At 43.3% G+C, this 26,216-nt stretch overlaps 1 protein-coding gene across 1 annotated transcript in view; it reads right to left on the bottom strand.

The window, feature by feature from the left end:
• Positions 1-18,962: 18,962 nt before the first annotated feature.
• Positions 18,963-26,216, bottom strand: part of LOC308282993 (cytoplasmic phosphatidylinositol transfer protein 1-like) — a gene marked incomplete at both ends in the record, with an annotated part of 53,599 nt that continues 46,345 nt past the window's right edge. The window contains 2 exons of the mRNA XM_080723380.1: positions 18,963-19,045; positions 21,672-21,735. Coding sequence (XP_080579506.1) covers positions 18,963-19,045; positions 21,672-21,735 — 147 coding nt within the window. The remainder of the gene's footprint in view (positions 19,046-21,671; positions 21,736-26,216) is intronic.

Raw genomic sequence — 26,216 nt, 5'->3', positions numbered from 1 at the left:
AAACATTCAGAGCCGGGGACAGTGTTCCGTTAAGAGGAGGAAGCACGCTGTCAAAATCCCATATTAAATAACCTGCCACAGCACAAACGCGCGTCCACGAAGTAGTAAACAATCCTCTAAAGTCAAATTAACATACACAAGTGTAGGCTACAAGTTACATTTTCTAATTAAAGTGCTTCTGAATTGTTCCAGTGTTGTAATCCATGATGAATGATTGTGTTTCGCTGTGTTTGCGTCCATGACATGTCCACACTACTGGCTCAAGCGGGAGCTGTGCCTCCACCTGTTTATGATCAGCTTCTGAAATGAATCCGTTCTCGACACTGACTCATTACTCTGTCAGTGCTCTGTGTCCCGCGACTGCGGACTGGATCCCATCGTTCATTTAAAAGAGCCGTTCAAGAGAGCGGAATCGTTCGCGAATGTCTCATCTCTACTGCACGCTGCAGACAGTGCAGAGAGACGGGGCAGAGTTGAAACAGCGCAGATGTTTTATTTGTTTTAACGGTGTGTTATAACTCTATGGTTGTACACTGCTATGCAGATAACATTTGTGCTCGCGCACCGATATCACCGAAAACACTGTGTATTCAATTCATCTCTTAATGTATTATTCTATTATGTTGACGTGGTTTAAAGCAACACTTTTTTTTTCTTTTTTTTTTACACAAAGTAGACTATAAAACGATTCGTCGACGCGTCGGATTAACCCCCGCGACTCGAATCGACTTCATAAATCCTGTGTCGAAGACAGCCCTACGTCAGCCCAGGAAATTCTGGAATTTATGCAGAACCGCTTGAAAAGTGGTCTGGCATTTTCTACCCTTAGGGGGTATTTGGCGGCTATTAATGCCTGTCACCTGGGGGTGGCGGGCAAGGCACCTTCTAAAGTCCCGGAGGTCATCAAGTTCATGCAAGGAGTTGAACGTTTGAGGCCGGTGACTAGGTCTTTGTTCCCAGTTTGGGATCTGCAGGTGGTTCTAGGGGGCCTATGTCGGGCTCCCTTTGAGCCGCTTGTAGGGATGCCTTTGAAACTTTTGAGTTTCAAGACGGCTCTTTTGCTGGCTTTGGCCACGGCTAAAAGAGTTGGTGACCTGCAAGCTCTCTCGGTGTCTGCGGAGTGCATGCAGTTTATGAACAATGATCTCAAGGTGTTGCTCAAGCCTCATCTTAAGTTTGTTCCTAAGAACATGGTGGTTCCTAAGGAGCCTGTTGTTCTTCTGGCTTTTCATCCTCCTCCGTTTGTCTCGGTGGAGGATGAACGGCTGAATTGCCTTTGTCCTGTCAGGGCATTGAAGGCCTACTGTGACAGGACTGCTGGTTCTAGAGCTTCTTCTCAGCTCTTCGTGGAAATGGGCAATGTTCTTGTCAGAAAGCCGGTGTCTAGACCCACTCTTTCGAGGTGGATTGTGGATGCTATTAGGCTGGCTTACTCTAGTGCGGGTGTGGAAGTGCCGGCGGCACTTAAAGCCCATAGCACTAGAGGTGTGGCTACTTCGTGGGCACTGGCAAAGGGAGTCTCCGTTCAGGAGATTTGTGTTTCGGCGAATTGGTCTTCGCCTTCTACCTTTGCAGCCTACTATCACCTGGATATCGAATCCTCTTCGCTAGCGCATTCGGTTCTGGGTGCAGTTGCCTCCTCTACGTCATAGAGGAGTCGGATCTTCCCCTCCCACAGGTGGGCATGTAGCCACCTGGGGTATTTTGGGGGGACCCTGTGTTTTCCTTATATAGTGTGTCTTACTTATAAGGCGGACTTGTCCTTTTCATTTAGTTGAATGAGGCGGACTTCGGTCTGTCAGGGTCTCTCCTTATTTTCTCATGCCTTCACACCCAGGTCCGGTGGGCCTGGGACCTTCTGGGTGATGGGTCACGCCCGTTTGGGCTGTGCTCACCCGTATGAGGGGTGTGTGGGGGTATGAGAGTAGGTTGTGGCTTAGAGGGGAGTTTAAGAATCCCAAGTGGGAGGTCATCCTGGAATATTGACAGTAAACGGTAGGTTCCGTACGGAACCATTGTTTACTTAGATATGGAAGGATGACCTCCCACGTAATGCCCCTCTGTTTCACTGAATGTGGCAGAGAGTGGTATTAAGAGGATGTTACTTCCGCCTCCGGGGGCTTATATAGCCTGGAGGCGGGTCACTCCGGTTTGAGTGACAGGCCCTTCCTACCTACGTTAGTACGGGAGCTGAAGTAGTTTCTCTGAATGATCGCCAGGGGGCGTCATTACCCAAGTGGGAGGTCATCCTTCCATATCTAAGTAAACAATGGTTCCGTACGGAACCTACCGTTCTATTGGAAACATAACAGAAGCACACTAGCAAAGAGTCATTCGAGCGGCAGTTCGGCAGTTGTTGTTACTTCATGGAACACCAACACCACCAGAGACAGACGAAATAACGCCCCAAAAAACATTGAAAGAAGACATAGCGCTTCCAGTTATCGCTACTGCACCAAGGCACCAAGGCAACATCCTATACTCATGATCAGACTTCTGTTGCTCCAGACTGTATGACGGGAGCATTTCGTCGTTGTCGGGTGTAAACCTTGTATCTCCAAGTTTCACATTTTTACGTTCTTTCGCAAAGTAATGCCCTACTTCATCATACAAGCCTGTCGCACAAAAGTAGTGAAAACAGCAGATCTACAAGCACACAACACCTTTCTAGTTTGGTGATATGATCAAAATAAGAACATTATAACGTTAACGATGTTTCCTGTTGAGATTGGCATATTTCACTCAGGTTTTTTTTTCACGTCACTTTGTCTGCTGACCTCATTCAGCAACGAAATAAACAGAAAATAAACACAAATAAATTTAAAAAAATCACAGGAGGCAAGCAGTGATCACCCCATGATGTGCACTGCAATGTAGTTTCACATTGCAGGCTCTTTTTGAGAGTGAAAAAATAAGAAGACACATGTGACATGTGGGATCTGGGCAGCTTGCCCCAGGAAATGTGCCAATCTCATCAGGAAACAACGGTATGTAATGCAGAAAAGCTAAAACTTGCTAGGGACAAGGCCAAGTCTACTACGGACACATTTGTCAAGTGAGACTATATGAGAGTCTATTCTGCTGCTATTATACCTGCTGCAATGTCTCTCCTCTCTCTCTACTAACATTTATGCCCTTTTTTTATTGCCATTCTAACCACGCACAGGAGACTGTGAATCTGCTGCTATTTTAACCGCCTCATTTCACTGCTGTTTTTAACCACACATGCACCTTATGTCTATATTGACATTTCTCATATTAGACTGGCAATGTTTGACAATATCTGAATTCAGTGCATTTACTCAAGTACTGTACTTAAGTACAATTTTGAGGTACTTTTACTTTACTGGAGTATTTCAGTACTTTTACTTCTACTCCACTACAACAATTTGAAAGCTTTAAGTTACTAGTTACTTTTTAGATTTTTATTATTAAAATATACATTACTCACAGCCCAAAATATACGATCTACAAGCTCACAATGCATCGCGATGTGAGATTGTAGATCTGATATTTTCAAATATTTCTTATACATTTGAAATGGGACATTCTGCACCAGTAAGACTCCCTAATCGAGAGATAAGCGACCGTCAGGTCACATGTATACACAGATAGGCCTGTAAGTGCCATTGGTGGCGCTAAATGGGACAGATCCATGTTGATGACGACATGACTCTAGACATACTGTGTAGCGCTTTGCATGATTTTAGGGCAAAATCTGAAGGAGCAGTGTCCAAAAATGTGTTTTGCAAGAATCTGCCTCATGGTGGCGCTAGAAGAGGGGCATGTGAGACATGAGGGGTGGAGGTTGTGGTTTGGCAGCCAAGGAGCATGTGTGCAAAGTTTGGCATGGATAGGGGCAACGTTGGCAGAGATATGAGTTGGGGAAAAGTGTGACGTGACGGACAGACTGACTGACAGACAGACTGACTGACAGCCGGTGGAGGTGATAGTAACTGCGACCCGACGGTCGCAATAATGAGTACTTTCTACTTTTCTACTTTAACTACATTTTGAATTCCAGACTCATACTTAACTCATACGTAACAGAGTATTTCTATGTTGCAGTATCAATACTTAAAAAAAAAAAAATCTGAATTACTTTTCTCCTTTCTGTCTTTCTCTATACTTTAACCTTGAAACTGTGAAAGTTGGGAGATTGTATGACAAAGACTTTTTTCACTAACCTGACTGAGCCAGATGGTGGCAGTAGTGCGTAGGCTACCGCCCTACTTTACCATCTGAGATCTCTCGGTGGGAGTTGATAACGCTTGTAAAGTCCAGGGCCGGACCAATCAGCGGCAGCTACGGGCGGGCTCTGAGCGGCTCTGAGCCAATAGTCTGATTGCAGACCACGTGGATGCAGACAGGCCAATATGAGTGGTTGGAGTTGGCACTCCCAGACTGTGATAGAGAGACAGCCACATCCAATCACCTGCTAAAGAATTTGAAAAAATGGCCCGCCCCTTACATCGGGTCTGCCCGAGGGATCCCAGATGAAGGTAAGCAGAGCGATATGCAGCCAGGCATACGCACTGCTGCCATCATCGGGCGCAGTCAGGTTATTTTTTTACACCTACAAACCTGTGATATGACATATCACATATCACTGTGGTATGTATAAAAATGCATGTTCAAGATGCTCCTGACAGATCTGATGGTATGAGGAAAAAACAACTACATCCTGACCTTATTTTGCCTTCATCGGTTCATTATTGTATCACACACACACACACACACACACACACACACACACACACACACACACACACACACACACACACACACACACACACACACACACACACACACACACACACACACACACACACACACACACACGATGAGGAAACGACAATTCGCTGTAGGCTACATTCAATCAAACTCACTCCTCTTGTTGCTAAAATTGAAAAGTGATGTTTTTTTTGTTTGTTTTTGGTTGAGTTTCATATCAAATGCAGCACGTACTGCAGGCACAGTTCTAATGGTGACACAATGGGTGTGAACCATAGGTGTGAACGTGGCTCGTGACCTGTGTCTGCTCTCATTCCTTATTTCTTTACCAATTATTTCCTCTCTGCAGACTGACATAAAGAAAGAAGCTTCCTCTCTATAAGAAGACCACAGCGTTCCATAGAACCCAGAGTTTAATCAGTGTTTCCAGCAGTTGTCTGGCTACTTTGACTGTGCCCAATTAAAGGAGAACTTCGCCCATTTTCCTCTTACCTTGGTATATAATTGGTCCTCGCTAATGATGCTCACTGTAAGATGGCACCATTTCTGTACTCACTCTGTCTCCTCAGTGGGTTTGGTCAGTTCAAATATAAGATTTCAAACTTTGTTTGAAACGTCGAAAAAGTGTGCTGTGGATTTCAAAGCTAGTGGAGCGGTCACGCGCATGTGAGCGATTGCCGATTGAAATAACCTCTTTAATGTGTGTAGGCCTATTTTATTAACCCACAATATACTGTATATAAATTGGTATTCTATAGTTACTTGCATAATGGGGAAACTTTAGTGTTGTCATAATTATGACATTTACCTCGCAGCCACCTCTGTTATTTAATTAGTTCATGAATTCATCAGCCACACTGTTATCCAACCCTTCTGACTGCTTGTTCAGACAGAACTTCTCACACATAGACTACTTAGCGGGTCACATAAAGGATGGACCATTTATATGCATCAACCAGATCGGTCATTGCTGTTAATTCAAGCTGTGACACTCAGCGTCGATCGGCAGGTTTTGTTAGTGAGGTGAGAAAACAGCCAATGGTGCATGTGAGGGCGTGCGTGCAGCTTCAAAGCTAGTGGAGCGGCGCTCCACATAGCTCCACCGCCGGCTCACCCCTGAGAACAGCAGATGTACTGTACAAGCTCGCAGCGTGGCACGAAGTGACGCGCTGTGAGCCTGTGATACCTGCTATTTTTGAAAGAAAGTAAATCTTGAAAGTGTTTTCAGGTGGGGAGGAAATATAATTTTGGCATGAAAAAGCTTGTGAACTATACTGACTTGGAAGGCGTTTTTTGTAGCATGGGCCTCAGGTCTTAAAGGGCCTACACCATGCTTTTAAAACTATATTTTTTGTATAAATATATGCTCAAAATTGAGTCTTAGACAGGTTTTAACCCTCAACAAACACTCTGACCATTCTTTTTGTTTGTTCTAGCTCTACTATAATGAGGCTCTCCAGCTGCAATACCAAAACGGCCTCTGTTTGCTCAGGGGCGCATCTAGTGGGGTTTTTCCACCCCTCCCCCCTCCCCTCCTCTTCACTCCTCCCCGGACCCCACGTTGACAACAAATAATGTTAATATTGGGCCAATACAAAAATAGGATAATGTTGCAGCTCTGATTATAGCCTACTGTAGGCCTATGTTGTATGTTATAAGCCTACTGTCAAATGACACAGGGCGACCGTTGCATTGTATTTATGTATAAAAAAAGTAAAAAAAAAAAAAAATGTTTGAGAAAAAAAAGAAAAGTTTTTTGAAAAACAAAAAGTTTTTTGAAAAACAAAAAGTTTTTTGAAAAACAAAGTTTTTTGAAAAAAAGTTTTTGAAAAAAAAAGTTTTTGAAAAAAAGTTTTTTGAAAGTTTTTTGAAAAAAAAAAGTTTTTTGAAAAAAAAAAGTTTTTTGAAAAAAAAAAAGTTTTTTGAAAAAAAAAAAGTTTTTTGAAAAAAAAAAAAGTTTTTTGAAAAAAAAAAAGTTTTTTGAAAAAAAAAGTTTTTGAAAAAAAAAAGTTTTTAATTTTTTGAAAAAAAAAATTTTTGAAAAAATTTTTTTTTGAAAAAAATTTTTTTTGAAATTTTTTTTTGACTCTGAAAAAAAAAAAAACGGGAATCCGTGTGACGTCACACGGATCAACTCTCAGAACAGCACTGTTCTGAGAACCCGTGGAAAGCTTTTCATCTCTGTCTTCCCAAAACCAGAGAAAGACACAATGTACAGAAATAGGACTTTGTGAGGATAGAAGGTGCCAGTGGGACCCCAAAAAAAGGTTTTAAAATAGAAAAAGTGAAAATTCATGGTGTAGGTCCTTTAAAGCTGCTATAGGTAGTTTTCTGCTGAGATAAGCAGAAAAAAGGCGTTTCGGATTCTAATTAATTAATGTATCATATTCAGATGGCTAACAATGCTCCCTAAAAAAATGTAGTCTGTGTGACTCTTCTAGGGGCCGTAATCTGCCTCCAAAACCATTCTGTTAACTGTGAGAAGCTTTGTCAGTATAGCAGCTCATTGGTGCATTAACCGGTCAAACCAGCATTCGAGATGGTACCATTTCTACCAATGAACGTTGACTTCTACAATGATGGTGGCACCAAGCCCCCGGAACCCTGGGGGCGCCCTGAAACAAAATGGACATGGTGGCCGTTTGAGGTACTGCAGTTGGGGCTTCTATTCATGAACCTCATGAACGTGCATCTAGGCTTCTTTGTATTGACGCGCGTTCATACCGGAAGTGCTCGTTCATGAATTAGAGCCCTAGCGCGTCCATGAACACAAACTATGACGCAAAATGCGTCACAGAAGCCAAATAGAAGCCCCACTAAGTCACGTTTCAGAGGCGTCTCAAACGCGGAAGTACACTTCCACATTTTTAATCAAGCCTCAGTTTATCAGCCCTTTGTAGTCAAATGCGGTAAAATCGGGACTCCATTACCTAGCGTTGCAAACCACACTATTTATCCCGTTAATGTAGTGCCACGTATGTTCCAAATGAACCACGTTACGTTGTTATAATGATTTAATCTCTTAAATCTGTTCTTCTTCTCGAGTTTGGAAAAAAAGGATCCGTTCCGTTTCCTGCCTGAGCCGGATGCTAGGAGAGTCCTTTGTTGTCACTGCTTAGCATTGATTTAGAAAAGTGTCATGATCGTAAACTGTCTAGTTTTAACGTTCAGAGCGTTTTCTTTTTGGACAATAAAAACATTGACAGCCAGGGGGAAAAAATCCATGAAGGACACGGAATGCAATCGTTCACTCGCCGTCGGAAAATTGACTTAGTAGACTATTCTGGATGACTAGCTGATGTGTGGCTAACGGCTAACGCTAACGTTAGCTAGCGCTAGCTGCAGGCTAACGTTGTATACAACGCGACCAAACTCTATTTTTGCTCTTCTACAAGCTCACAACGCGAGGCGGTTAAGCGTAGCCTGTAGATTGTGGTTTATTATCAGAGTCAGATGATCCTTCAATCTGACTGAAGTTACACAAACACTCGACGATGTTACATAAAGCACAGTTAGCAGTTAGCCGACCCCAATTTCGATAGGGCACGAGTTCTGGTGTTGCGCACGTGCATTCCCGTAGAGCAACGTAGAGTAGACGAAAACTGTGCCCCATAGAACTTTGTGCCTCTATTGGAAGAAAACATTCCTTTTCTCATAAAAGTATCCTACTGCAATTTATACTCCGTTACAAGTAGAAGTCCGGTATTAAATTAATATATATTTTAAAATAGCAGATCTACAAGCTCACAATGTGAGCTATTTTCAAATGGCCAAAATGTGTATAGGCTACAATTTGGACTATTAAAATAAAAATCTACAAAGCAATAACTAAAGTTTAAAACATACATAAACCACTTTAGCCCTATTTTATACCAAGGCTATTTAAAAATAGCCGATCTACAAGCTCACAGCGCATTGCGGTGCGACACGTTGTGAGCTTGTAGATCTGCTATTTTCAAACATTTTGTACTTTTACTTTTGGTACTTTAAGTACATTTGGATACCAATACTTTTGTACTTTTACTCAAGTACATTTTTAATTTTGGACTTTTAGATTTTGGATTCTACATTGCAGAATTGATACTTTTACTTAATTATAAAATGTAGGTACTTTTTCCACCACTGTGTAAACGTTTGTGTTCTCATGCCAATAAAGCTTCTTTGAATTGAAGATTGCTCCCCATGTGGCGGAGTCAGGTCATTGCAGGTTAGAAATTTATTTAAAACTTGAATATCTCAAAAGTACTATTTCAGCATGGCATCATTCTATAAGCCATATCTTCAAAACTGTTGGGTCAATCTCCACAACCAATATATCATTTTGTAGCTATGATCCCCAGCTTTCAAGTGAAATGAAAAAATGAAAATGAAAAAAAAAAATCAATGACTAGCCGCCAGGCGTGCTGGGACACCATATCTATGGATTAGACAGGTCTAACCAATCCGAACGAGAGGCGCCCTGATTGGTTAATCATTGCAGGCCTGTATTTCTCGACCAATGACAGAGCTTCTCACAGATAAAAATACTAGTTTTGGAGGCAGACTGCGGCCCCTGGAAGTGTCACAGAGACTAGATCTTCTTTAGGAAGCATTGTTAGCCATCTGAATATAATAAATTGTTTAAAAAAAAAAAAAAAAATCTGCTTACGTCAGCAGAACACTAAACACTGAGGATTTCCAGGTGCGGAGGAGACATCTGCTCTGGAGGTACAAAGCCACAGGCTGCGCTCATACAGGGGGATCGCTACCCCTTTGACCGGCAGACTACGCTCATGCAGGGGGCCATGCAGCCACCAGGGGTTTTCAAAGTGGGTGACGGGGCACCCTGGGGTGCCGTGACGGCAGTCCAGGGGTGCCGCGAGATCATTTGATAATATTTGGAATTTATTTGGACACTTGAAAAAATATTTAGTATCATTTTAAACTTGAAGTACAAAGTTATTTTCAGTCAGTTCTAAAAAATAATGGCTATTGTCTCAATGTTTTCCTCACAACATAATCACTAAAATATTGTCACTGTCGGGCAGAAACCTTGTATCTACAAGTTTCAAATGTGTACGTCTTTTGGTAAAGCAAAGCCCTGCTTCATCTTACAAGACCGTCGCACAAAACTAGTGAAAACAGACGATCTACAAGCACACAACGCCTCGTGATGCGAGGCGTTGTGTGCTTGAAGATCTGCACTAGTTTAGTACATTTTATAGATGATAAATACAAAACGAACGGTTTTGGACATACAAGGTTTCCACCCGACGGCGACGACATGCTATGAATATAAGGTGCTGGGAGTGAAAATTATAATGTAAGGATGCCTCGGATTAAAAAAAAATATTTATGGGGTGCCCTGACCCAAAATCTGGACAACATCAGACGTGAAAAAAAACCACTGGACATTTGTATGCACACAGCAGAGGCTCCTCTCTCTCTCTCTCTCTCATGAAGCGCTCACTGCTCACAGCGTCCCCTCTGCTGCGAGCACAGAGATGACCCGCTCAAAGCAGCAAGGGTGACGATGGCCACACTGATGAGGTCCCGAGAGGCAGAGGGTGGCTGACACCCGTTGACTTCCTGATGCCACCGCGGCAACGAGGAAAAGACCCCTGATGGAGATGTTGGAACGAGAGGGAACTCCCTCTGCCCCCCCGTGCCTACTGGCTATACGTCAGTGCATGGTTCTCAACCTGAGGGAGTCCCCAGGGGCAGCGGTGTAAAGTAACTTTAGCTGCGACCGTCAGGTCGCACGGTCGCGGTTACTATCAAAACCTCCACCAGCTGTCAGTCAGTCTGTCAGTCTGTCAGTCACACGTCACTTTTGCCCTTCTCATATCTCCGCCACCGTTGCCCCGATCCATGCCAAAATGTGCACACACAATCCTTGCCTGGCAAACCACAACCTCCACCTCCCATTTCTCACATGGCCCTCTTCTAGCGCCACCATGAGGCCGATTATGGCAAAACACATTTTTGGACACTGCTCCTACAAATGTTGCCCTAAAATCACGTAAATCGGTACACAGTATGTCTATACTCATGTCATCAACATGGATCTGTCCCACTTAGCGCCACCATCAGGCCAATTTTTTCAAACACATTTTTGGACACTGCTCCTACAGATTTTGCCCTAAAATCACGCAAAGCGGTACACAGTATGTCTGCAGTCATGTCATCAACATGGATCTTTCCCATTTAGCGCCACCATCAGGCCGATTTTTACATGCGACCTAGCGGTCGCTTATCTCCCGTCTCAATTAGGGAGTCTTCCTCGTTTGTGAGTGGCCCGGTTTCCTAAATCGAAGCGTGATCTCCAAAAATTATTTGTGTCAAATTTCCAGCTTGTATCACCATTTAAACAATTCTACCAAAATATAACTTTTTGGTGCGTGACCGGACCAATACAACACTGGTTAAAGCCGATATTTCAAAACATATGTGAAAAGAAACATAGCGGAGCCTGTGGAGGTACTTCTGTGTCCTACTGGCAATGTGCACAAGAAGTCCAGTGCTGATCAGTAGCTACTGTAGATTAGCTAGATTATCTCCGGACACACACACAGACAGACCCGTTTATAGACAGCAATACCAAAGTGCGTTGCGAAGTGCTGGGGAGATTGTAGTTTGCAAGCACTCCCCCCCCACATAATAGGGAATCGGGATGATGGGGTTCAAGTGGTTAAAGAATGGGAGTCTGTGAGCATTTTTGGGGAGAAATGATGCAGTATTCAGCTCACGGTGCTCCAGACACTAACGCTGCCCTGCAAAATGGCACCGACTGTGAAAGCGACTGCGGGGGATTTTTATTTTTATTTCATGTGATATGAATTCGAAAACGGCTTAGTCACGACCAGGTGATCTGTACCTTTGTGTGTTAGGCTATACAGTAAACTCCCCCTCAGTGTTTCATTTTATCCATTTGGCAAAGTGTTACAAATGTTACCAAATTGGACCCGCTGTGGATCCATTTGGTTACATTTGTAACACTTTCCCAGACAGGTAAATGACACCGCGGAGGAGGATTTTCCATCGTGTCAAAGGCGGCGATGCAGACAAGCAGCCCAGCAGCAGCGTGTGCGCGTGGATCAGGTGTGTGATGATGTGGCCCCTTGTACTGGAGGCAAGTCATTTTCTCCCCCCAGAATCTAATAAAGACCCGAGCAGAACTGAACTCCACACAATACCCAATCTAATCTCTCAGCCCCAGCCTTATTTTCTCCCCGTCCACTGTATTGTTATAAAGCAGAACATTCTTTTCAAGTAATCCTTTAACCCTCAAATACCTGGAACGTGGCCCCGAGTAGTGTTAGATTTGAACCACTTTAACCATTATTTTGTGCAATAACTATTGAAAAATAGCAGATATACAAGCTCACAGCGCGGCACCGAGTGCCGCGCTGCGAGCTTGTATATCTGCTATTTTTGAAAAATTGTGAAAATGTCTTTGAATATCTTTGACCCGATCTTTGACCCGACTTCTAAATCCTTCCTCTAAATCAGTGGTTCTCAAACCCCAAAATTATATTTATTTGACCCCATCTCAAAATATGTTGTTCCAGGGACCCCCCAGAAGCAGAGATTTGAGGTACAAAAGTTTGCTTTGAAAAATATATATTGAAAAATTTGCACACATACAAGCTTGCAGCGTGGCACTCGGTGCCACGCTGAGAGCTTGTATATCTGCTGTTTTTCAATAGTTAAAGGAGTAGTTCACCCCCAAAATGACTTTTTTTCTATTGATTACTCAGGCCATGGAGAGTAGAGTTCAATAATATTTTTTGTTTTTTGTCACATTCCTAAGACAAAAAATGTGATAACAATAAATTTACCCCCATTGATTCCGGATGGTGACCCGTTTCGAAACGGGTCACCATCCGGAATCAATGGGGGTAAATTTACTCGAATCAAAATGTTGTCTTAGGAATGTGACAAAAACCAAAAAATATTATTGAACTCTACTCTCCATGGCCTGAGTAATCAATAGAAAAAAAGTCATTTTGGGGGTGAACTACTCCTTTAAAGCATTTAATAATTCTAGGCCTAAATGGTTTAAAATGGGGGGTGGGGGGTACAATACTCGATCAGTTCTTACAGCGGTGCACAAGATGGCATTCCATTTTTCACTTTGGGCTCCTGTCGCCGCCGGTGTGTGTGTGTGTGTGTGTGTGTGTGTGTGTGTGTGTGTATGTGTGTGTGTGCGAGTGTGCGAGTGTACTTTCATTCTCATATTCCTCCTAGGAATGGAGAGGGGAAAAAAAGAAAAGCTGGATCGCTAACCCGTTAATGCTGGGGTTTCAGGTTTTTCGGAGACAGACAGAAGCTTTAATTACAACGCACCGGGCATTTTATACTGCTATTGTATTGCCCATAATTGAATTCCATTTTTGCGATCACTTCAATACGTAATTAGCCCCCGTTTGCCTATCTGCTGCGATATCCTTGTATTGCACAGTATCACTATGCAGTGACACTGGAAGTACCTTCACTAATGTACCGCAATTAAGTTACATTTTGAGGCATTTTACCTATAATTATTTCCATGCCATGCCATTTCATACTTCTACTCTGGGGGTTCTCAACCTGTGGGTCGGGACTCGGGGACCCCCAGGGGGCCCCCACATGATTTTGGGGGGTCCCCAGATGACAGTGAAGTGACAATTTAAGAACTTTCAAGACCTTTTTAATACCTCTAAAAAGAAAATAAAGGGCCATACTGCATCAAAAGTAATCAACAAAATATACTATAGCCTAAAAAAAATGGTAAAACATTGACCATGCAGAAATACTGTTATTACATGTAAAAGTCCGGTATTCAAAATGTACTCACAAGAGTATCGGCATGAACATAATACAGAATGTCCCATTTCACAAGTTTTGAAATGTATACACATCTTTTGAAAATGTTCTATCAGTTTCTCTATCAGTCCACTGGATCTGGACTAGTGAAGATGAATTCTTTATTTCCGCTATTCGTCAAACGAACAAACTACAATATGGCATAAAGGTGAGTGATATTTCTTTTGGTTTAAAATCACAGTGAAATAGCTCTATATTCTGATAGGAATCATTGCTAGAGGGTGTTTGTTCAGTAACAGGGGTCTCTTAAGTACAGACATCTGTTTAGGTCATTCTGTCTAAGCCGGCATACCTGAGCAGAATGTAAAACTGCATACGTGAGGAGGAAATAGTGCAGAATCACGGCTGTGATCTGGCTGTTCTACTTTAGTATATTAATGTAGCTGCCAGAGGGGCGTGGCACGCAGTGGTCGTGAGCGTACTCTTATCCCACAACCTTAATTAGAATCGCCCCGTGTGTTTGTGTGTTTGTGTGTTTGTGTGTGTTTCCATCTGTAACTCCACGTTCAGCAGTTGTTCAATTGTCTAAAAAACATAATACAAAAATCAATAACGCATGTACCTTGCCCAACATCAACTTTATCACCTTCAAATGTGTCTCTACTTCTCATAATCCCCAAATGTTTAAAATATTTCCCAAAATTTTGGCCTGTAGGCGGCTTTGTCCTGTGATGCGATTTACATCACAAATGGGCGTCAACAAGCGTCTGTCTGCTTCACACCAAGGGGCTGTAGGCTAGTTTTACTTAAAGAAAAGTATCAATACTGCAATTTAGTTGTTACAAGTCAAAGTTTAAAATGTACTTGAGTAAAAGTACACAAGTATTGGCATCAAAATATGAAGTACCAAAAGTACAAGTTCTCACAGATTTTCAAATGTATAAAAATAAAAATAAACTTTTGTAAAATAGCAGATCTACAAGCTCACAACACGTCGCGATGCGTTTGACCTTGCAGATCGTCTGATTTCAAATAGCCAATGTTTAATTATAGGGCTTAAGTGGTATATGTTTCGCAATAATAATAATCCAACTCTACAAAGTAACCAGTAACCAGTAAGACGCCTAAGGGCAAAAAGCGAGAGGACGAGGGTGTGCAGGACGGAATTCCCACAGGACGGAATTCATTAGTAATATATCGGACCAGTTACCCATGTATGGAGACCCCTGATACTCAAGTATATGGGGATCCATGTATATGGAGATATGAGCATATTGGTTGGATCAAAAAAATTGTTTCATACAATTGTACATTGTGCAAGTACAGCAACGGCAGGGGAAGCAGCTAAGAACATTACACGAGAGGGTGTGCCATATCGTCAGATATCATCACGCCTGCGTTGCCTCAGGAACGAGCTCGGTGCGAGTTCCCGCAGAAGTGAAGAAGTTTAATGCCACATTTAGCTATGTCCCTGAACTCCACATGAAAACAGCTAGCCTAGCCGCTAGCATAATGCTGGGACAGGCAGCCCCCGGCAGCTTTTTTTGCGACCAGCGCAGCTGATTTCTTTGAATGATGAGAGCATAATGCTGAATATAATCACGGTCACATGAACGTTTCAACCAATCAGATTGCTTCGTAGGAACTACCTGTTGTATATCCTATCCTATCTACAGAACCAACCGTGCGCTGTGAGACGCCAGACATTCTCGCTGGTTACTTACTCGTCATGTGAAAGTCCTATGACGTCTATGACGTCTGACATCATACATACAATCCCTTTTATGCCCATATATGGAGATCCTCGTCTGTAGAACCAACCGTGTGCTGTGAGACCCCAGACATGCGTCCGTGCGTGTCAGTATCTCTCAGTCCGTGTCCCCTTTTATGGGCATATTGGTTGGATCTGCAGTTCTAACCACTGCACCATTGAACCACTGCACAGACTTTAACTGGAGAGACATGTGAGACTCCTGTAACTGAACAAATAACAGTGAGTACAATCAGAATAGAATTGACTAAAGAAAATCACTTCTACCACTTTTTCGAGTCACGTGTTCAAATACTGGATTGTGATTGGCTTAAAACAGTAGTAAATGAGGCCACAATAGCCGGAATGTGTGAAATGCCCGGATGTACATGCAAATGAGGCACATTTCCGAGATCAATACGCGATGAACGCATCCGGGGACTTCAGGAGGGAGTCGGAACCTATGGTCGGAACACCTTTCCCCCCACCAACAAATGACGGTCGCAGCTGTCCTATGTTTACTAACGTGCGTACTATCGTCGCCGATTTATTTGGATCCAATGCAATCCGCCAACTTTAAAGCCCCTTTTCTCTGAACCTATGCCTTTCTGGAAGCGAACAGCCTCTATTTACGGCCGGAACGGTGCTTTTAACTGACGTTAGCTTAGCTGTAAGCTAGGCGACCGAGTATTTCCCGGTGAATCTGTGCGCAAAGGTGGGGGCTTGGGAGTGTGGGGGTCTGGGGGACACGCACCACCACTGACTATTGCTGATGATGGAGAGGTTCTATAGCTTAGCCTTTATGTATTGAAAATGAGAGGCACTCTTGCCGATTTAGTAAGAGACTCGTCTCCAATTGCAAGATATTTAAAAGTTATTTGGGGCCATGATGATGATGATATCCTTTTCTTCCCACAACTAGACTAAGGATTTTATATTGTCTGTGTTATTGTTTACAACCACTGAACCACAATTATTCACGTGTGGCAAGATTCACTCGTTTTTAGTAGGCTATATAGTGTAGGCTTAGAAGAAGCCTTTTCAGAAGTTAATTTAATGATTTCCATTTAATGATTTCATTTATCCTCATCTAATGCACCGTATGCACGCTGTTTAAAGGCCGTGTAGGCTTTTCAGAAGTTAATTGAATGTTTTCCATTTGCGCTAATGCACGCAACTGTTTTCGCCAGGTTTTAAGGTCTTATTTTAGTTGTTTCTCATAAGCTCGCAACCCTCCTTGCCCATCGGCCCCCACCTTTGCGCACAGATTCACCGGGAAATACTCGGTCGCGTAAGCTAGACATCTGTCTCAGCATGGAGTTGGCGCCATCTGGTGGTGAGTAGAAGATGTTGTTTGTGGCACTATTTGTTGTTATGGCGGAAGTTTTATAGGCAATAATGATTGTAACTTAAGATCCTTGCAAGTTACAACTATGTGTTTTCTTTCATGTATACGGGAAAAAGTGGTAGAAAAGCTATTTACCACTCGGGGTCGGACATTATGCTCTCATAATGTCCTGAGTGCGGGTGTTATCGGACTCGGCTGGCGCCTCGTCCGATCACACCCGCACTGCGGACATTATGAGAGCATAATGTCCTCTCACTCGGGGTAAATTGCTTACTTATACCCTATCTTTAACACATTGAGTGCCATCTAACTCAAATTATGTGGATATTCAGCGCCACCATTCACTTATGCTTTATTTTGAAGAGGCCAAAAGAGTCCCAGAAGCCACGTGTGTGTGCATGTTGTGTAATCTTACTCTTTTAAAATGGAGTTTGGTTCGTTTACAGTCGCGAAACTAAAATCCTAACCGCGACCGACCATCACGGCCCAGTGTAGCAGTGAAAAAGAGCGGATTTCGGCCTCCTCAGCGTTATTTTCACCTTATTCAGAGATAAAGCCTTTTTTATGTTAGGAGTCAATGGAGAATGGACCCTCCGTGCTGCTGGCAGCCGAGTTGCATGATGGGATGTGTAGTGTTTTTGTTCACCAGCCGCTACAGCAGGTTCTGCTTACCTGGTAACCATGGTAACCAGGTAAGACGTCCCCAGACGTCTTTCAGGTGAATTGGCTCCCATTCCCCTTTGATCTTAAGAGGTCTGGGGATGTCTTAAAGCCCCAATCAGAGTCTGCGGTGAAGAGCCTATCGCCGCAAATTTTAGGTGTAAAGCTATCCACCTAAAGTGAGAAAACAAGTGGAGGCCATCATAGTCAGTCATGGTGAAGTCCTATCACTGTGACTGACTGGTCTAAATCGACCAATCAGTGAACGGGGTGATGGGCCGATCTGTCTGAAAGTAAAAATCACACCCAATGTGAAGTGAGCGGCGGTCGTGCTTGCATAACGTCTTCAATTGGTAATTGGTGATGTAATACAGGCTACACACACACATTGCTATGGCAAAACGCTGAGGAAAAAGACTAGGATATAGGTCTAGGATGTAATTGGTGATGTAATATGGCTACACACACACACACATTGCTATGGTAAAACGCTGAGGAAAACACATTGCTATGGCATAACGCTGAGGAAAAGTGGCTACAGACACACGCACAGCCACTCTTAGGAGCGGTTTACCACCGCTCAAAAACAGAGAGATGTGTCAGGGTTCGCGGTGGATAGCTCTTCACCACGAGTAATGACGTAATGTTGTAGTTTTATGACTTAAAAAGACTACACCGCGGTGGATAGCTTATCACCGCGGTGCCTACTATGATAGGGGCTTATGGAGAAAAAAAGCAGTGCAGTGAAAGCAGACATTAAGTGACACACCGTGAGGAGGAGGAGCAGAGAGACAGAATGAAGTGATCACAGCTCGTTGTCACAGTATTTATTGATTTCAGGATAACTTTATACAGCAGACAGACAGCAGTGTGGATTCACTCAATCAGAACATTCAGTGGTCGAGGAGAGAATGAGCGATCAGCGACAACAGCTCTCTATAGCTACACTATGAACAGCCATGGATCATAACAGGAATGTTGACAATGTGCGTGTGCGTGTGTGTGTGTGTGTGTGTGTGTGTGTGTGTGTGTGTGTGTGTGTGTGTGTGTGTGTGTGTGTTCTCTCAGTCAGGGCAGATCACACCGTGGTTGCACCTGAGGAAGCAAGGGATAGAAAAGAAAGAATGAATAAAGAAAAGGAAAGAAAGCCCGAAACTATGGATTATTTACTTGGCGATTATTATACTGAAACTCAGATGTCTGGAACCATGTGTGTGTGTGTGTGTGTGTGTGTGTGTGTGTGTGTGTGTGTGTGTGAGTGTACAGTACAGGGCAGGTAGAGTCCTACAGCAGTGGTTCTCATTCTTTTCTGGCCCCCAAAATAATCATAACTGGGGACCCCCCAGAGTTGAGGCATTACATTTTGTATAACACGGTTCTATTGTGAAAACAGCAGATCTACATGCTCACAACGCTTTGCAACGCAATTTCTGCGTCTAATATTTGACAGTTTGGCCAATGTTTAATTTGCCATTTTAGAGGTATTAAAAAGTCCTTAAATTGTCACTTTAGAAATGTGCAGATACCCTCTATACACTTAAACTTTATGTTGGTTTGTTTACTGTTGAGTGAGAAAACAATGTTGAACATTAAGTTAATCATCTGAGGACCCCCCAAAATATTTTGGGACCCTGACCCACAGGTAGAGAACCACTGGCCTACGGTACCTGCTGGGGGAGGGGCCTAGCTGTCCTGGGACAGGAGCTTCTGGTTGGTGGCTAAATGCATCTGGTCCTCATAACACCTTACGTCCTCCAGGCTCATGTCTGCGCGCGCGCACACACGCACACGCACACGCACACACACACACACACACACACACACACACACACACACACACGTTTGTGTTACCATACTTTCAGCATTTTAGGACTGCTATTTTATGAATGTAAATTTTACAATTCTTAGCATAGACGAAAATGGTTTCTATTTTTTTGTGCGGAACAGTTCTGGAACCAAAGTTCTTTTGGTGGAAAACGTTCCACAATGGGCGCATTTTTGATGGGCAAAGAAACGGTTCTGGTTCTTTCTCCCGCCTATGGGATGAACCAGAGGTGAGCTTTTCGGGGAAATCTCGCTCTTTCGAACGACCGGCATTTCGACAAAGGAGCGTCGGGAGGGTCAGCTTTTCCACCAAGAACCGAGTTGGTTCCGAACCGTAAAAGTTGGTTCCGGAACGGGAACCACAAAATCCTTGGTTCCTCTGGTTTAAAACCGGTGGAAACGCAAGCCGGTTCGCGGCCGGTTCGCAAGAACGAACCAAGGTTCCAAGATAGTTGAACGACACTGGTTCTTGAACCAAGGTGTTTTTGGTGGAAAAGACCCCAATGTGTATTCCTCAAATTCTACTATACTTGTAGGGGTATTTGGCCCTCACAAGCATAGTAATACAAGTACACACGCGCGCGCAGCCGCGCACACACACACACACACACAGAACTGAACATCATCGTCGGTATAACCCTGACAAATGAGCACATTTGTCTGGTTTTCACTGCTGCTGCTGCTGCACAGTGTTTGGTTGGAGGCTGTGTGGGGTTGTATTATTAAGGTTGGGGTGAGTTTATTACTAATAAATAAAAATAAGTACAGGCTAAGAGGACAGGAAACGACTGTACAATAATGGAAAGGTTCTCACCATTAGCAAGTTCAATGTACGTGTGTGTGTGCGTGTGTGTGTGTGTGTGTGTGTGTGTGTGTGTGTGTGTGTGTGTGTGTGTGTGTGTGTGTGTGTGTGTGTGTGTGTGTGTGTGTGTGTGTGTGTGTGTGTGTGTGCAGTGAGCTCCATCTGTCTGTGAAAGTAGAGAAAGGCATCGACTTCCAAACAAGACCCCCAAAATCCTATCCATCTGCTCGCCTTATGTATGCTGTATCCATTAGTCCCCTGAGACACACACACACACACACACACACACACACACACACACACACACACACACACACACACACACACACACACACACACACACACACACACACACACACACACACACACACACACACACACACACGCACGTTTGTGTCACTATAATTGTGAGGATTGTGAGCTTTTTAGGATGGCATCGGAAATGGTAAAAGAAAATTGAGATGCATTGCTGAGAGTTGATCGACCAGCTGTGAGCTTGTAGATCAATAAGCAAACGTATAAATCAGTCACTAAATCGAAAAATAAAAACAGAAAAAAGCCCTGATGAAGTCGAAACAAGTTGGTGTAAAACCCTGAGTGTCCGGACCTCCCAATTAATTAAACACAAATTAATCGTTTTCGATTATTCCGTAAAATGAGTGCATTTCCCCGCAATGAACACTAGAGGGAGTACGTTAAGCGGCAAACGGAGGCGTTGGTTGGGGAGACATTTTCAGCTTTTATTGGAAAGTACTGCACAGCAGCGGGAGGCAAGAGCGACTAGACAGGATGTAGTAAAACGAGCCGATACTTGACACAGGTCACGAGTGGGATTACAAAATATATCCCCCCACCGGGTGGTACATGTCATACATACATACATACATACACTCCCCCCACCACACACACAGACACACACACACACGTACACACACACAGCGTGACGTCACATACTCTCACTTATCTCACACCCTCGGACTATTTTAACACACAACGTGCCGTCCCCTCCTCCCCCCTCCCTCAGAGAGTCTCTTTCCAGTCGTAAATAACCTGGACAGAGCGACAACACACACACCCTGGACTGCGTCCATATCCGATAAGAGTTCCCTCAGCTTTCTAATGCTGCCTCACACGCGCGCCAGGAGAATGGTACGCACAACGTCCATTTCTCAAATGCTGGTGCACTTGAGCGGACATTAGGTGCTCAGTGTACAGACAACAAACACACATTTATTACTATACTTTTGAAGACATGGACGTCTTAGGAGAGCAATTCTTTTGCACTACCTCGTGGCACTGTGACACGTTGTGAGCTTGTAGCCGTCCACTATACTGATAAGAGTTCCCTCAGCTTACGTACGCATGCGCACACGCACACACACACACACACACACACACACACACACACACACACACACACACACACACACACACACACACACACACACACACACACAGAAAGCCGTAAAAGTGGTGGGAAGCAACTAAGTACATTACTCAAGTACTGCACTTAAGTAAAATTTCAAGACTGAGCGTCACAAACTGCATACAAATGTCTCTTCTTTAGAAGCGCTGGGGTGACTGGGGTGGGCTATTCATGCTCAACCCAGCAACAGCAAAGATAATCATACCGGCGTGGATTAACGAGTACAACATTTACCTCTGGTAAGAGTACCTCAAAATTAGTAAATGTAAGTGTACTCGGTTACTTTCCACCACTGACTACAACGACAGGCACGTTGAGGCGCATGGAGCCATATACTTACGATACCATTCATCCACCCAGGCAAACGCCTGTCTGTGTCCCACCAGCAGTATGTCTCTGATCACCTGACACAGAGACAGAAAGAGGGACAGATGGAGAGGGAGAGAGAGAGAGAGAGAGACAGAGAGAGAGAGAGAGAGAGAGACAGAGACAGAGACAGAGACAGAGAGACAGGGAGAGAGAGACAGAGAGACAGACAGTGGCATCAGTTCAGAAAAACTGAACCCCCAATTTCTATAAGGTTTCTTGGGCTGGATATGGCAGCCTGGAACGGTTGTTCAAGTGCAGCTAAACTTGGCATGTTAATAAACGTGCCACAATTAACAATAATGAATTGCACCTGTGCAGCTGACCTGTGGAAGCTGGGAATATACCATTTTGTCAAGATGGGGAGAATACAAGTGTGGACAATATAATTATAATACCTTGTTAAAGTGACCATGTGGTTAAATTTTGCATTTGTAGTTAATTTTATTGTAATTTAACAACATAATAACCAGCACAGATAGACAAAGAGACATGGATTTATATTTAAAAGTAACTTGTATTTCCCCCCCTTGGACCCAGGGTATGGCAGCTGCATACCCCTGCCATACCCAATTGACGCCCCTGGAGACAGAGAGAGACAGGGAGGCGGAGACAGAGAGAGAGAGCGAAAGACACATAATTATTAGGTGAAAAGGCAGAAGGTTCAAGGTTGGCAGCAAAATGTGTAGCAGCCTGCAACAAAACAAGGGACCATGGTTGAATACTAATAGTCTACTACAGTTAATTAACTCATGTATTGTTTTGTACCTTATCTTGTCTGTATTATTTGTTCTGAGTATGTATCATTATTATTTTAGATTATTATGCATGTCATTAATGCCTTGGCAATATGAGAATGCTTGTCATGCCAATAAAGCATTTCATTTGAAATGAACTGACAGAGACAGACAGAGAGAAAGAAGGGTTGGAGTGAGATGTATCTTTTTTTATGAACACCAATTTGTTTAACCACTCAAACTGACTGGGGTCCCCAAGGGGTCCATCCTTGGCCCTGTCATTTTCTATACCAAATATCTCTGCCAAAATACTACTTTCACAGAACGTTCGCCTATTACGAAGCCAGGGGGGGGGGGGCTAAGGTGGTTCATTTGACTAGAATGAGTTTAAATGAACTCGTAAGGTTCGTGTTTCTATTGTGCTGTACTTCAGAACCTCGGCTATTGTGCGCTGTGGTGAATGGGGTTGATTGGGGACAGCGTGTAATTGGGAGAAGTTGTCTATACCGCAGTTTCATAAGGTTAGCGAAAGGCAGCGGTATTTTGCTTCCAACGTTCTGACAAAGCGTCGAGGTTCAATGTTTTTGTTCCCCGGGTTCTATGTAGGGCTGGGACGATAAGCAATATTATTGTTTATCGTGATAAAAATCACCCACGATAATCCTATCGTGGAGATTTAATTTATCGTGATATCGTCCCCCGTCATGCACTGGGATCAATTCACCTTTTATTTGCAGAGCTGCATATCCGGTACCACTTAAACCCTCTATAATTGGTAAAAGGTACGTATAATATACATACTTGATACCGTCTTTTTTTTCACTCCCTATCAAATGTCTTTACCAAAAAAATAGCCCATCTACAAGCTCACAACGCGTTGTGAGCTTGTAGCTCACTTTTTGGCAAATTTCCCGCCCCAGGATAATTTTAATTATCGCGATAATATCGTAAAACGTGATTTCTTTTGTCACAATCATCGTGATATGAAATGTTCATACCGTCCCATACCTAGTTCTATGTTCCCCATAACCCTAACCCTAAGGTACTGTAAGTGGGGAACATAGAACCCAGGGAACATAGAACCTGGGGAACATGGGGACCATCCCAAACAGACTACTGTATGGAAGTGTCGAATATTGATAATGCTTTAAACTAGCAGTTGTAGTGGTGAAATGTATCAAGATTGGGAAATATTTCTTACCTAAAATGTATACATCCAAGCTGCCAGAGAGGAACATAGGATGTTTTATGTGTTTGTCTGTGAGCTCTTGTCGGCTGCAGCTGCTCGGTTTGATCCGAGCAGGGAGCAGCGGAGCTCTCATTGGACGAGTGTTCACGAGGGTCACCCATACCTCGGACACTCTCGTTTTATTGCATGTCGCGAATGTCTGCACTACGGGACATTTGCTCGTAGCTGTATCGGCTATTTTCAGCAATGAGGTGTAAGGGGGCGAAAGAACAGACCAATTACATGTTTTCTAAGTAACGAGGGTCTGTCTGAAAATACACATTAATATGAATCCAACACAACTCTACACAACGACAGTTCTGTCAATCAGACGTGTCTATGAAGCCATCTATGAAATCATCTGCAACACAGTTTTGTACAAAATGTATTGTGTGTGGTGGGTCCCTGCTTCATCTCTCTCTCAACTAGGGGGTAACTGGCTTGAAAGACTTTGAAGACCACTGATGTACACTATAGTTATGGACAGTTATGGTTGAGGTTAAGGGTATATGGAATTTAGGGCTGTCACAATTATTACATAATCGTCTAATCACAATTATTTCACATAACCGCAAATATTTTGTCATAATCACCATAATTGTGAATGTTGAAAAAAATGTTCATACTGTACATTTACAAACATTTTCAGAGTAGATCTACAAGCTCACAACGTGTCGTATCGCGACGCGTTGTGAGCTTGTAGATCGTCTATTTCCACTATCAATGTTATTTTTTTAAGTAGAAAGTTGTCAAATATGTCCTTCATTTCTTTGTATATTTAGGTTATGTGTCATATCTGCCATGTGAAACTTCAAAGCCTAAAAGCCAAACACAAATGTAATTCTCAAAGACAAAAACACAATTAAATCGGTAATCGCAATTATTTGAGTGACAATTAATCGTCATGTAAAATGTCATATCGTGACAGCCCTAATGGAATTAATGTTATGTCCTGAGAAGTTTGCAAAACAAGCACGCACACGTGTGTGTGCGTGCGTGGGTGTGTGTGTGTGTGTGTGTGTGTGTGCGTGCGTGGGTGCGTGTGCGTATGCATCCTGGTGGTCTAAGTTTCACAACACAGCAGAAGGCTGCGTTGTGTTTTGGCTTTAACAAGGGAAGCTCACTCCACTTGTGTTTTGTTTTACTGGCCCCCGGAGCTAAAAGTGGAGCATAGCTTGTAAAACAAATTCCCACTTTACAATGTTACACATCACTAACACAGTCTGTAAAAAATTGGGCATATTTTATTTGATTGAAATTCTCTTGTAAAGGCTCGGCCGCTTATGTCTGCTCATGCCTGGCTGACATTTTATTGGCTTCGACTCCGAGAGTGAGTACGTTTTAGATTGTTGGTTCTCAAAGTGGGGTCTGGGGACCCCCAGGGGTCCTTGAGGGAGTTCCAAGGGGTCCCCAGCTAAATGGTAGTTAGGAACCAAATGGACCCTTATTGGGTGTGTAACTCAGAGAGTGGACATATGGAACCAAATGGACCGTTATTTGGTTCCATTTGTACACTCTCCGAGTTAAACTGACATTGATGTTACATTAAAAAGTGGGGTCCCAGAGATAGAAATGCCATCAAATGGGGGTCCGTAGCCCTAATGCATGTCAAACTGGGGGCCCTTGAAATTAAAATGGTTTAGAATCACTGCTAGGGCTGTAAAATGTTCACTTATGGGGGTTCCCTGGCTTATCTTTTCAAATGGGGGTCCGCGGGCTAGTGAGTGTCAATTTGGGGGTCCTTGACATGAAAAAGTTTGAGAACCACTGTTTTAGATGATATCCTCTCTGTTTGAGACATGTAGATGTCTGTCTGTCTGTTTGTCCAGTGGTTCTCAACCTTTTCTGGATCCGGACCCACTAACTCTCAAAAGCGTTCCCGACCCACCCCCGTGAGTGACCACTTATATGGGCTGCCGTGTTTAGTTAGAGGGCCACGTTCCTTTACAGGAGACCAATCTGCCAGTGCAAAAAGAATACACTTGCCCTCTGCAGATCTGGTCTGGCCCCGCTCGGTTGTGATTGGATTTCGCTGCCCCCCTAAGTTGTGGGGCACCAATCAGGGCCCAGTATGCAAATATGGAGTGGGTTCATCACCAGAGGCGTTGTTTTAAAAACAGCCCCACGCGCAGGTTCCACATGGAGATCGAGACTAATATCTATCTCCGCAGTGATATTAGTCTGGCCACGAGAAAAAGCAGTTTTTTTTTTCAAGGTTTTAAAGCAATAAATACATTTATTTGTTTTTTTAAAGTTGGTGTTAACTCTGCCATCCACTTGACTTTTTAAAACTATATTTTTATAGTTATAGTTATAGTGCTCAGTGTGAACGACCCATTATGTTGTTTTTGAAACAGGTGTATCTTTGTGCGTGTGCGTGCGTGTGTGTGTGTGTTGTTTGTGTGTCTTTCTGTATTTAATGATGTTGTTTGTGAAACAGGTGTCTGTCTGTCTGTCTGTCTGTCTGTCTGTCTGTCTGTCTGTCTGTCTGTCTGTCTGTCTGTCTGTCTGTCTGTCTGTCTGTCTGTCTGTCTGTCTGTCTGTCTGTCTGTCT

The sequence above is a fragment of the Nannobrachium achirus genome (assembly GCF_963921795.1).
Source record: "Nannobrachium achirus genome assembly, chromosome: 4".
In the NCBI taxonomy this organism is placed as follows: domain Eukaryota; kingdom Metazoa; phylum Chordata; class Actinopteri; order Myctophiformes; family Myctophidae; genus Nannobrachium; species Nannobrachium achirus.
This window is presented reverse-complemented; position numbering and strand designations above follow the sequence as displayed.